At 46.0% G+C, this 13,098-nt stretch overlaps 1 protein-coding gene across 1 annotated transcript; it reads right to left on the reverse strand.

The window, feature by feature from the left end:
• Positions 1-4,757: 4,757 nt before the first annotated feature.
• Positions 4,758-13,098, reverse strand: ORAI2 (ORAI calcium release-activated calcium modulator 2). Its single transcript, XM_062506930.1, has 2 exons — positions 12,567-13,098; positions 4,758-7,205 (listed from the first exon to the last, which is right to left on the reverse strand). The coding sequence occupies exons 1-2, from the start codon at positions 12,792-12,794 to the stop codon at positions 6,660-6,662; spliced, it is 774 nt and encodes a 257-aa protein (XP_062362914.1). The 5' UTR covers positions 12,795-13,098; the 3' UTR covers positions 4,758-6,659.

Raw genomic sequence — 13,098 nt, forward strand, 5'->3', positions numbered from 1 at the left:
ACCTCCAGCAGTCAGGTTTGAATCATGCCTCGTACCTAAGATTCAAGCAGTCATTTGCAGCAGAAGCTGATCTGAGGCCATCTGTCTGCTCTGAACAAACTTCTGTGCTCTTGAAAATGAAGTTGTGCTGTGGAAGAAGCATGATCCTTTAATAAACACGGTGGTGCCATGACAGCCCTTTAGCACAGTCTCACCTGCAGGAGGAAGACTCCACCTAGCCACCAGCAGGCAGTGCTGCCTGGCTTTGGCTGGTAAGGAAAGGGCACAGATCTCAGCGTCCCTGCACTGCTGTGTTCTGCCCCAGAAGTGCTTCCTCAGCACTGCACAGGATTTGCTGCACAGTAAAGCACTCCTGCCACAGGCACTGCCCTCTGCTTTTCTGCAGAGGAGGGAACTCTTCACCAAGAACAGTTACTAGGAATCAGATGGGTCAATCAGGGTATTTTTCATCAGTTTAAACCAACAGATACAACCAGAGGCCTTTGTGGGCTGCAACGAGCCAGGTTCAGTTTAGTGCTAATTCCAGCAGGGACCTACTAGCAGGGCTCCTATGGGCAGTCCCAAACTCCAAGCCTCCACCCAGGTGGGCTGGTGAGTGTCCTCAAGGAGCTCCAGCAGCAGTTCCAGCAGTAACAACACATCCCCTCTGACTGAACCTCTTCACTGCAAACGCACCCAACAGGCAGGCCACACCTGTTCACAGCGAGCTGTCACAGGAAATTCCTCGTAGGCTGCAACTGGAAGAGGGTAGATTTAGATTAGGTATCTGGAAGAAATTCTTCCCTGTGAGCGCGGGGAGGCCCTGGCACAGGTTGCCCAGAGAGAACCTGTGGCTGTTCCTGGATCCTTGGGAGTGTCCAAGGCCAGGTTGGAGCAACCTGATCTAGTGGAAGGTGTCCCTGCCAATGGCAGGCAGTAGGAACTGGATGATCATTAAAATCCCTTCCAACCCAACCTATTCTGTGACTGTCCGGCTCACTCCCAAAAGCAGGGACTGCACTGAGAGCAGCAGCTCCTCACTTTTTCTGCAGTCCGGTGTCCGTCCACAGGGTTCAGCAGTGTCAGGATTGCAATAACTCCAGGACAGCACCTGGAGGTGCTGCTGGAGCAGAGGGGCTTTGTCCCAGCAGGAGGAGGAGCCTGCCAGCCTGGAACTGACACTCAGGGAAGAAACCCAGCACAGGCTGTCACAGAGGGAGCAAACACTGCACCTGGATCCTCCTCACCCTGCAGTCCCAAGCGTCTCCATGGATCTGCTCTCTGCTCACCACACTGCACCAGTCAAGTGCTGCCATTTATGTTTGGCCCTGATTTCCATCACTCCCTTTTGCATTGATATTGTGCTCTCAGGCTGCTAAAACACTTTCTGTGTGTGTCCCTGCTGCTCCATTCTCTCCACGGTGAAAGCAGATGATGGATTCTGGTGAATCAGATTGCCACAATAACTTACACTGTGTTAGCTCATCTTGTGCTCTGCATTTGCTGGCTGGATTTTCCTGCCTTGATTGAACTATACAGGAAGCTGCTGTTCTTGCCAGAAGATTCCAGCTCTTCCTAGCTGATATCTTAAATGTGAAAAAATGCAAATAATTAAATACTGAGCCAAAAAGTGAGGACTTTTTCTTAGTCTTTTTGAAGTCCAAAACTTAATCTAGTCACTGCACAGGCATTGCTGTGCCAGTCTTTTGACATTTTTCACCTGTCAAACAGCCTCTTGGGCATCATCCTTAGATTAAAATGCAATTGCACTCCCATCTGTTCAGTATTGCTCCTTAAAACTTTATGTACATTCTCTCCTAAAGACAGAAAACCAGAAAAAAAAATGCCAGAAAATCCTGTTTTGCAGTGTCACAAAACATTAACAATTTATGATCAAATACCACAGGAATCTGAGAAAAGTATGAAGATGTTTCAATCTTAATGAGCTCTTAATAGTAATTTTGTCCACTAAACTGGTATTGTTAACAGAAGACAAACTTTAATGGTCTTCCTGTTATAGGAGTTCCTTGTCTCCTTAACCTCCTTGTAAAACATGTGCCAAGACCCAGACCCTCATTAAAAGGAAGTGCATCTAATTGTTATCTACTTGTACATTGCAAAAAAAGAATGATAGTATCTGACCAAGCTTTTCTTTTTTCAAAAAGAACCCATAAAAAGTTAACCCATAAGAGGATGCTGGACGACTTGACTTGCCTTTCAAGAAATCAGTCTGAAATCACCAAGCATAAAACTGAGCAAGTTTATCCAGTTTCTCTCACACAGCTGGACAGTAACTGAGATACATTTGTTGTTCTACATTAAATATTGTTCATGCAGAGGTAAAACAAGAATAGGCAAAGCTAAAATACAGACTTTTTTTTTTTTCTCTTAGCACTCAGGGCTGTCACACCACTGGGCAGAAAGCAAGCTCCCAGATGGACACACAGGGATTCAGGGAAATACTGTCCAAATCCAGCCAGTCAATTTTAATTACTGAAACTGCTTTGAGATGGCTGTAGAGGAGAGAACCTGTGAGTTAATGAGAAAATATCCCCCCTGGCCCAGCAGAATATGACTGCAGCTTGAGGGGGAGTTGAGGAAGCTATCTTAGAAGTTGATACAATGAGATTTAAAAGATAAGGAATCTACAACAGCCAGGAAACACCAAGACATTTTGTTTGTTTGCTTGAAGGCAGGAAAAGAAAATAAAGCACATTGGGAAAGGCAGGAGCACCTGCACCCTCCAGCCCAGCACAGGTAACCTGAGGCAATTTGGGATTGCCCATCCCCACATCCCAGAGCAAGGGAATGGAAGGATGTGGAAGGATTGATGTTCCCTCTGCAGCTGCACCCACACCAGTGCTCTCCAGAAACAATTCCACAAATCTGAGCGCTTATGGCAGCCCTCCCTCCACCCGCGGCTCTCGCACGGTATCGTTTTCATCCAGCACATGCTCAAATCCAACATCACTCCATCTCTCACGGTCACAGAGTCTCCTGAGAGCCTTCTCTCCACTGAAATAGGGAGCCAGCCCGGCCCCGGGGTGATGTTAAAAATAGGGACATTGCAGAGTGAGAGCTGCCACTGAACACTGCAAAGGGACAACACAATCCTGCTCCCTCCAGCTCGCAGTCGTGCCCCTTCTTTACTCCTGCTAAGACTGAAGGGGAGAGAGAAATTGCCTCCTAACCAAGGCTAGTGCATGGGAGTCATACAAAGAATTGTTTCCCTGTCCTTGAAAGCTTCTTCCCTGCTTTAGTGTGGGCAGGTGGGGTCCCTGCAGTGCTGGAGCATGCAGATGCATTTTCCTGCTGGGCAAAAACTGGCCAAAAAAAAAAAAAAATAACCAGGAGGAAAACTTAGGACTCTGAAGCACGATCGTGACTATCCCTGCACTAAGTTTCAGTGCAAAAATTGGAGAAACAGCTCAGACAAGGCAATAGCTGGTCCAGAGACCCACAGCCCAAGGGGGCAGAGAATTAGGGCAGCAGCCACCCCAGACTGCAGCAGCCCAGAGCCCAAAGATGGCAGAGAAAGCCAACACACACCAGGGGAGATCCTCAACACGTGTCCCCAGCTGCGGGTGGAACCCTTGGGAGAAGCATCTCCATGCAGGCATTGCAGGATGGCAGCCACACAAAACCTAGGACACTCCAAGAATGACAGACACCCCAGGAACGACAGAGAGGTGACAGCACAGGACAGACGTGGCCAGGCACGAGCAGACAAACCCAGACGTGACACAGAGAGCTGCCAGCCCTGCTGGGACAGCAGTGACAGTGTGGAAAAGCTGGCTTGACTGATGGGAATCCTGCTGACAGCCATGGGGGCAGCAGCAGGAGCAAGGAGGATTTTCTGGTGCTGTAGCTCAGAAACATCCAGCTCAACAACCACAACATCCCTACTCCTTCCTTTATGGATGAACTCCCATGGCTTGTACCACAGGTTACATTTCTGCAACATAACTCTGGACCAAAGAGTGGTGAAAACGTAAATATATTGCAGGAAGAGAGGCAGGAGCAAGAAAAGCAAGAGCTGTTGTTGGGAAGGGAGAGAAGTTATGGCATGAAGATGGATGGGTAACCTTGAGAATCAAAGAGCAAAAATACCCCCCAACAGCTTCTCATGGGAAGGAGAACTCAGTGCCCAGAGACACACAAAACAGAGCTGTAAGCAAAGACGGGAAAGCACATTATTATTCTGTTTTAGAAGCATTTGCCCTTGGGACACCATCCCAAACTGTACCTCAGACTTACCCCTGGAGTAAGGTGGTCCCACTCCAGCCACAGATGCACTGCCTTGAGACTGATCTTGTATGCAATCCCACCCAAGCCTGAATGAGTTATTCTACAAAATCAAAGCACAGTTTCTGCTGCTCTTCTCAATTTCCTGAAGTTTATTACATTTGCAAAAAAATGATTTAATGATCTGGCTGTTTCCAGACAAGCTGCATTGCTTTTGCAGCACTGTATGCACAGGGGGAAGCTTTTTAAAAACATATTGCAAAAATGGTAGTTAAAAATATGGTGCAAGGAAAAACTTTCCTTGACAGCCTTCTGAGTCCCTCAGCACACAAGTCCCTACTATTACTGATGTTAAAGGAGTGCAAAGTACAGATGAGAGATTCATCCCATCTGGTGTGGCTCTGGCCTCTCAACAGAAATCCTGTTGGTAGAGGAGCCGACACGTGTAGCACTTGGCAGAAAACTCAACTCTGATTCTGTTGTATAAACCTTTTAATTTTTATTATGGTAAAAAGAGGAGGGAGAGAGGGCAGAGTCCTGGGGAGTTCATATGAATTTCACGACCACCCCACTTCCTGGAGGACACTCCTTGTTTTTTGCATGTGCACATGAGTACAGATTAGTCATTTAGCACACAAAGACTATTTTCTTTGCTGCACATCAGCCATTATGGTACATGCCAACTGCAACAAGAACAGCAGATGAAAGCCACAGACACAGTGCTAAGCAACTTGTTCAGCAAGGCTCACATTTACATGTAAACAAGAGAGATGAGAGCTGGTTTCCCAGTGCCCCTGCCAGAGAGGAATATTGGGAGTCTCACCCTGGGGTTTGCCTGTACTCTCCCTTCTGGGAAGCTGACATGTAATACATTGCCATTAGACCCCTCAAATCCCAGTGGAATAAGGACCCAGGGTTAAATAGAACATTATAAACATCCTTAATGATTTCAGAAACCTATAAGGCCTCAGAGACTCTGAAACTGCAGTTTTGGAGTGCAGAGGAGGAAACCAGCACAGGATCAGGGCCAAGAAAATGTGCTTATCCTTCTTGCAGCCCTGTGTGTCAGAAAGCCTGACTTTCCCTTAAAAGAGCTGATGATTGCAAAACACTCTTTTCTCTCCACAAAGTTACAAAAAATCATAAAATCGGGGTATTTTTTACAGAAGTTTTCACCCATAAAGATGCTAAGGAATTTACAAGCTTCCCTTGCCAAGCAACACAGACATGCAAGTGTCATTGTCTCAGCTGCTGAAAAAAGAAATGATCTCAAAGGAAAGGGATAGCTCTTTAATGGCACAGAGCATTCCTGCCAGATCCAGCTCCATCAGGCTCGCCAGAACAGCTCCAGGTTCCGCCAGGAGTCAACTGCTATGGTGGAGGGAGAAGGAAGCATTCATTTCTGACAGAAAAATGCTACAGCCAATTAAAAAAAGGAAAAAAAAAACAAAAAAAAAAACAAAAACAAAAACCCCAAATGATGAAATAGCACAGGACTGGGCTTGTTCTCTCCAGCAAACTGGGTAAAAGGCATCACAGCAATGCACAAATAAAAAAGACACAGTGGCAGATTTCTACAATACTTGCTGTCACTCCTTTACCTCCTTGAAACTTGCTTTGTTAGTCCTTCAAAGTCTTGTCTCATTAAATTCCCTGTCACTGTTCCGTTTTAGGAATGTCCTTGTTAAAACTAAAACACCTGTAAGCTTTCCCTAGGCACTCTTGCCTCTTACTGGGAAAAAACACATGATCTTGGGACTCACTCAACCTAAGGTGACAGATGCCACTGAAGAAAGTATGAGAGAACTTCCCAACCTCCTGCAATTCAAAATTCTACATCCCAAACTGTAAAAATATAGTAAAGAACAGCAAGAAAATAACATAAAAGCTAAGGCTGTTTTCTTTCTTGTTATGTATTTATGGAATACTTGCTTTGGAACAATGGTGATCAACATTCTCAGTTTCTGTTGTGCTTTCCTGGATATCCTTGAATCAGCTGCAGGTACCCACATTAATCAGCTTTGCTCTAGGAATGAGATGCCAGTTAACTGTGGCTGCACTGACAGCCAGGGAGTTCTGACATGTAAGACAGGTCCTACACACACACAGGCTTTTGGGACAGCCGATGCAGTTTCACTTTTGGCAACGGAATATTGCATTTGTACAAAATACAGATTTTTGGCTACCAACGTTAAGGTAGATAAAGTTTTGACCTTGAACACCACAGTAGTGTCGACTTAAGTACCAAGTGTGTGGGACCAGAACCAGGGCAGAGCCCCCAGCACGTGGAACAGCACAAGAACCCACATCTAGAAATGGCAGGCAAGTAGCATTTACAGATTTAAGCCTCAAGAAAATCCATCCCTGGTGCGTCTCACCAAGCAGCAGACCAGGTACTTTGCTCTCAGCCCTAGCTGAGCTGTGTGCAGGCTCTGTCACACCACCTGCATGCCTCTGTCATGCCCATCCAGCTGCACTTTCAGTTTGTGGAGCTCCTCGATCTCGCGGTTGTGCCGCTCTGTTTTGTGCCGCACCAAGGAGCGGTAGAAGTGGATGGTGAAGACAACAAAAATCAGACCCACGGGAACCATGATGATGGTGGACACCAGTGCTGACTGCCACCCTGCGTGGCTGCTGGGCTTCTCCACGTTGGTGGTCTCATTTTTCAGGATGGAGCCCACTGGCAGGAATTTTATCCAGCACAGGAGCACGACTTCAGCAAGGAAAAGGAGGATTCCCAGGACAGTGGAGAAGCCCCAGGCCAGCTCGATGTAGGGGTGCATGCGCTCGTGCGGGGACTCACTGATGGAGTTCAGGTTGTGGATGTTGCTCACAGCCTCCACGTTGGGTAGGATGCAGGTGCTGATGAGGAGGGCGAAGAGGTGCACGGCCACCAGCACCGTCGTGCAGGCGCTGAAGGCGATCAGCAGCATCTGGGGGTACTTGTACTGCACCTCCAGCTGCACCTCCACCATGGCCACCTGGGGAGGGAACAAAGAGCTTGTCAACACCTGCTGACTTTCCTCTTTCCGAGGCTTTCAGCCAGGAAAGCATCTTGATTCAGGAAGAACACCTAAGGTCAAGTACACACTCCAGAGCTTTTTGGAATGGCAGCCCAGATGGATCACTGCTGTCACCCACAAAGAGGCACACACCACCTGTGCCGTGGCCCTTCTAAGACAATGGTTTTCTCAAAGAACACATCTCTCCTTGCCACCACAAGCCATAGAAACTGCCCCAAACCCAGCACACAACAGAAGGAGCTCATTAGAAGCCACGTGGGGCTGGGAGGCAGCTACCAGCCTGCTATAACCCACCATCACACCCTCTTCTGCCCCTCCTTCCTTGCGGCTGCAGCGCAGGAAGTTTCAACTTCAGGCATGTAAAGAAAATCAAAACCAAGCAGCTCCTCTGGCCAGTGGCCAGCCAGGTTTCACTACCCACCATGGGAAGCACACAAGCTACTTTACAGCTTAAGTTAGCCCATAGTTAAAATAACTGCCTTCTATTCTCAGAACAGTTTACGTTTGCTTTTATTACAAATATGCCCAGATAAATAGCTTTTAAGTTATTTATATCCTCAAATTTATCCCTTGAGAGTTAATAACTTAGTGATACACCCAGCAGAAGTGGACAGCTACCAGCTTATGGGTGTGCTCAGCAACTCAGGAGTCTGCTTCCCAAAACAAGAGCTCTCACACAGCAGGTGTCTAAAGCTATTTTTACTTTAATCAAATAAAGCTTAAGAAGCAGAATATGTACAAGAGAGCAGGGGCTCTTTTGAGATCAGAACTGGAGTCCAGCTAACTGGTTTAGCACAAGAATTTTTACAGTTACTTAAGCTACCTGTGAAGCAAACCAGTACTTCTGTGTGGTGGCATCCCTCAAAGAACTGCACAAACCTTCCGGTAATAAAAGACATAAAAGCAGTGGACAAGACTATCAAACATTCCTCTCTAGCAGCTGGCTTGGATCTGTAGCTGCACTTCATGATTTGCCGCAGAAAAGTTAATTGTCTTGGCAGCAAGAAAAACTCTGGTGATCCCAGCTGACCTGCTGCTCCAGCATAGCACAGCTTGCTGGAAAGAAGCCCCTCTAAAAAACATCATGAGAAGGCAAAGTTTCAAATCTGCACTCGATTCTGGGACACAGGAGGATTTTGCACAACTGACTCACAATTATGCTATCCAACTTCACACAGGACTCCCCCGAGCAGCCATTTCAGGCTCTGTATAATCACCAGCACCACTTCCTCTGGCATTACTTGTTCATAATATTATTTAGGCACTGGAAGATTAGGGGTATGCTCATGCTGTCCTTGTTGGAAGCCCTGAAAAGGATTAAAGGGAATGGAAACCAGCTGGCATGACTGCTGCCTTACCTACATTTGCTCTGAAACCCATCAGATCACAGTCAAGTCTGAACACATTTACCAGCAAACAAGATACAACATGTGTGGAAAATGGTCATTCTCTACAAGTCTGGATTTCATAGCTACATCGACTATTTGAGACATTAAAGACACTAAAAATACTGTGACAGTTCTTGGGCATTCCTAGCCTTCTGTTCTGATCATGAACATGTCGAGGGTTTATCTTTGTTTGTTTGTTTTTATCAGCTCCTATTTGCAGTTTACAGTAGTTCTTGTTGTATAGCAGAGAAAATCCTAAGACAGGGCTGACTTCACTACCAATTGCGAGGTGAACTTAATTAGAACAGATTTCATGTTGCCTTGTGTACGTTCCCTTTGCAGCTCCCCTTATATTGATTTGAGAGGGAGGAGATCAGACTTATTCTCTGCTTCACTGTACAATGAATTTGTACAGCACCGTGGTTGCCAGTCACGCCCCATCAGCCAGGAAAACCTGCAGGTACATTCTTCATTATGGGGTGCTGTAATACCCAGACACACAGCTGAATGGGAAATGTACCTGCATGTCCAATTTATAGCTTTATATTAAAGCTGAAAGCCTGGCTGATGTCAACATATCAATTTCTGCTTGTTATCCTTCACAAGAGCAGCACTTTTCAGCTAATTGGATGTTTCCTCCCAGACTAACCTATTCCCCAGGGCGAGCTTGAGCTGTGCAATGTGATGAATTTTTAACACTGACTGATGGCTCAGTAAGAGGTGTTTCAGTATAAAACACCAACAATCCAGATAGGGCAGCAAAGCAGAAAAACAGTTCATTTAACCCAAACAAGTACTGAAAAGGTGAGTGATTTCTTATTGCTTTAGCCAGCACAGGCTGTCATGTCATTCCCTGACTGGAATAAGAGAAAGAGGACAAGCTGACATAACCCATTTAAAAATCACTAAATATGCTGCATAGCCTGTAAAACTATTAATATGTCATGTTTGATACAATTATGCTCTTCCATGTAATAGGCCGCTTCATTTTAACCTCTTCCCAGAAGCAATTTTGCAAGGCTGAGCTCTCTACCAAACCATGGAATATTTCAGCACAGGCCTAATTTTAATCTTGAGAATAACCCAGCTGAACTCCAGAATTACAGGATCAGGGGCTCACAACATTTTAGAATTAAACTGCAATGAAATTACACGCAATGATGGTGGGGTTTAGACTAGTGTAGCTCAGACTGTCCACAACAAAGATGTTATTCATCTTGAGAAATTTAGACCAGGACAGATAATATAAAGCAAAACGATGACAAATGGCTTAACACAAACCATGACACATTCACACAGATGGTTTGGCAGACTGTAAAAACAATCACTCCAGTAGATCTGTCAGGGTTTTTGTTTTGTTTTTTTTTTTTTTTAATCAAACACATATCCTGTAGCAATTGGATAAGTATTGAGAAGATGGATTAGCAGTAATAGCTCTTATTTCCATCAGGAAAATTATTAAGGAGCTTTCCTAAGCTCCCTCTAAATTCCCTTAATTTGCAGCCTCCTCGGAGCAGATGCAGCTGCCCTGCAGCTCATCTTCAAGCAGACCTGGACCTGGAATGACCCACATCCTTCTGACCTGCCCCAGTGCTCTGCCAGAAATACCAGAGATGGTAATGAGGAAGATTCACATTATTCTGCAGCCTGTCTACAAGGGGCTGGATCATTGCCATGGCCTGTTGATTAAATACCCACCAGCTTGCAAAAAATTCAGCCCTTATGGAGCTAGCTTGCATCAAACACACCGACAGGGAAGTAAATAATGCGATATGCATGCCCTGGATAATATTTGTTTACACAGTTAAATGCACACAAAGTTTTGGGGAAACAGTTTAATAGAATCATGGAATCGTTCAGACTGGAAAACACCTTTAAGATCACAGAATCCAACCAATACACCAGCACTGCCAAGTCCACCACTAAACCATGTCCTTAAGTGCCACGTCTACACATATTTATCTCTAAATAACTTCTTTCATCAATAGCCAAAGAGGTGCTCTTACTAGAGAGTAAATATCCGTGTACTAAATTCCTGAGTACCAGTGGAGAAATAACCCAGGAGGAACAAACACCTCAGCTTTCCAATCAGCTGGGGGAAAAGCTTGCTAATAAAGAGAATTCCTTATTGCAAGAGATTTTATTTCTTGCTGATTTCAGGACTATTTCTTACATTAGGCTAGAGAGCATAATTAACACTACTTATACCTGTGTATATTCAACTGCACTTTAAACAGCTCAAAGAGAATGTAAAACCAGTGGTTAATTTTGTATGTTTGCCAAAGACTTTCAGCAACTTTCTGCAGTGAGAGCTGAGAAAGCTTGCTTTGTTTTCAGAGATGTGGTTCAGCCCTGCAGTGTGGGTGGGCTGCAAGCCCCTGAGTCCCAGTGGTGCCAGTGACAGCACACCCCAGCAGGGATATCTTGCGTGGCCACGCTGGTAGATCAGTCCCTAACAAGAGAAAATGTTAATTTAATAATTGTGTTAAAGACAACAGTCACAACAGAATTCCAGTAACCAGAGGCACACAGGGCATGCACGTGAGAGGCTTTTTAGAGTAAGAAAACTCCTGCATGAGAGAAGTCTACAGGAGAGCACTCAAAAAGAGGAGGGAGCTTCTGGCCCTGCAGCACACGAGCTTGGTTACGAACCAACACAGACTTTGTGAAAAGCCCATAAGAGCATCTTTTGCACACAGTGGAGAGCAATGACAAAGCAAGTGAGCATTCTGTCTCCACTCCAGCCTGCTCCCGCTGAAATCCCCGCCTGCAGCTTTCCAGCTTCACTTTGGGTGACCGACTTCATGTCGTAATGTTGTAATGTTATGGATGATTCATGATCTGGGGGGCTGCGGGGAGGAAAAAGCAGCGGAAGAAGCTAAAATAAAACAAGAAAGATAGTCTGGAAAGTTCCTGAGATCTGCCTTTCCCTCCCAGCTTCTGAGCTGTGGGATGAAACATCTTCATGTCCCATGCCATCCAGGCGCTGCCCTCTGCCCCTCTGCTGACAGACCTTGGCAACAACCAGACCTGCCCACTTCCTGAACAGGAAACCTCCCCCCAGACTGGTTTCAATTCTCACTCCCAGTAAGCAAAAGCTGAGGGGAGATAAAGGGGCTCTCACTGACACAGCATGGCTGTGTTTCAACACACAGCTCAGACAAGTCTGAGCACTGGACCACTGACTGTCTCAGTCTTGTTTATTCGCTCACTCCTGACATGGTTCTGACCTATGCAAATCACTTCCAAATAACACCCGAGTGCTGCATAGCGTAAAGCAGGGATCATTTCCAATAGGCAGCACTGACAAAAATATACCAGGTTTGGCTCCCTGCAGGCTGCAGAGCCCTCTGACACCAGGTCTGAGGCTCAGGGCCTCTTCTCACACCTCAGTGGTAGAACACGATCTCCCTGATCACGCTACGCAAACTTCACTTTGGCAGACTGTGACCCAACCTCCACCTTATTTTAGACACCGTGACCTGAGAAAACACGCAGAGAAATTAAAATAACGTTCAGGACCACAGCAACCACAGGGGCCTGAAAGTGCTCCACACCCAAAAGCAGCTTAGAATGAGGGCAGCCAGCACCAGACAGCCTCGGGGCCAAAGGAGTTCCTGGATTGTTTGGCCATGCTGTTGGAACACTTGGGATCACTTGCAGGTAGGGGATTAGTAGTTTTAAGGGGCTAACTTGGGAGTGTGTTGGTTGGCTGTAAGACAGCTCATGTATCCCTGCTGCAGTGAGAGAGCCAGCCTCAAACTCTGCAGCAGCAGCCAAACAGAAGCCCCCAAGCAGATGATGTCTCCTGTCTCTTCAGGAAGCAACTCCCTGCTTCTTCCCAGGAGGAAAACACTGATTAATAGTTGATTTGAGGCAACCCAAAAACCTACATAGTTCAAAAAAAAAAAAACCATAAAACACACGTTACCATTGCAAATCCAGAGAGCAAAGCAGAGGTTCTGCTGGAGGCCTTCAGTTTGGCTCGACTCAGGTACAATTTTCTCCAGGAAAGGGCCTGAACAGAGTGGTGGTTGGAAGTGACCAATTCCAGGTAGCTGCGCCGGACCCAGTCCCGATAATCCATGCCCTTTGTGCCAGGCTCAGAGCAGCAAGCAGGAGTGGAAGGATCCACTGGAACGTTTAATTCAGAACTCATGATGAGAGAAACGCTGAGGGAATAAAACAGTCATGTTCAAGAGGGGGTTGTGGACAGGATGAACATTAACTAGAGGAAAAGCTGCAGTTGAACAAAGTTGCCCTTGGTCAGTGGAAAATGACAGACCAAATAACGCCACACTTGGAAGCCAGAACTGAGAAAGGACCATCCAAAATTGCCAGGAAGGCTGCACAGCATCTGGATTTTCATTTCAGAGCAGGGACCTCAACTGTGCCCTTTAATTCCTTCTCGCTCATAAAAAATCGTTTTACATAAATACACTCATCTTATCTTTGCATTGACA

This window comes from Cinclus cinclus, chromosome 22 (assembly GCF_963662255.1).
Source record: "Cinclus cinclus chromosome 22, bCinCin1.1, whole genome shotgun sequence".
NCBI lineage: Eukaryota > Metazoa > Chordata > Aves > Passeriformes > Cinclidae > Cinclus > Cinclus cinclus.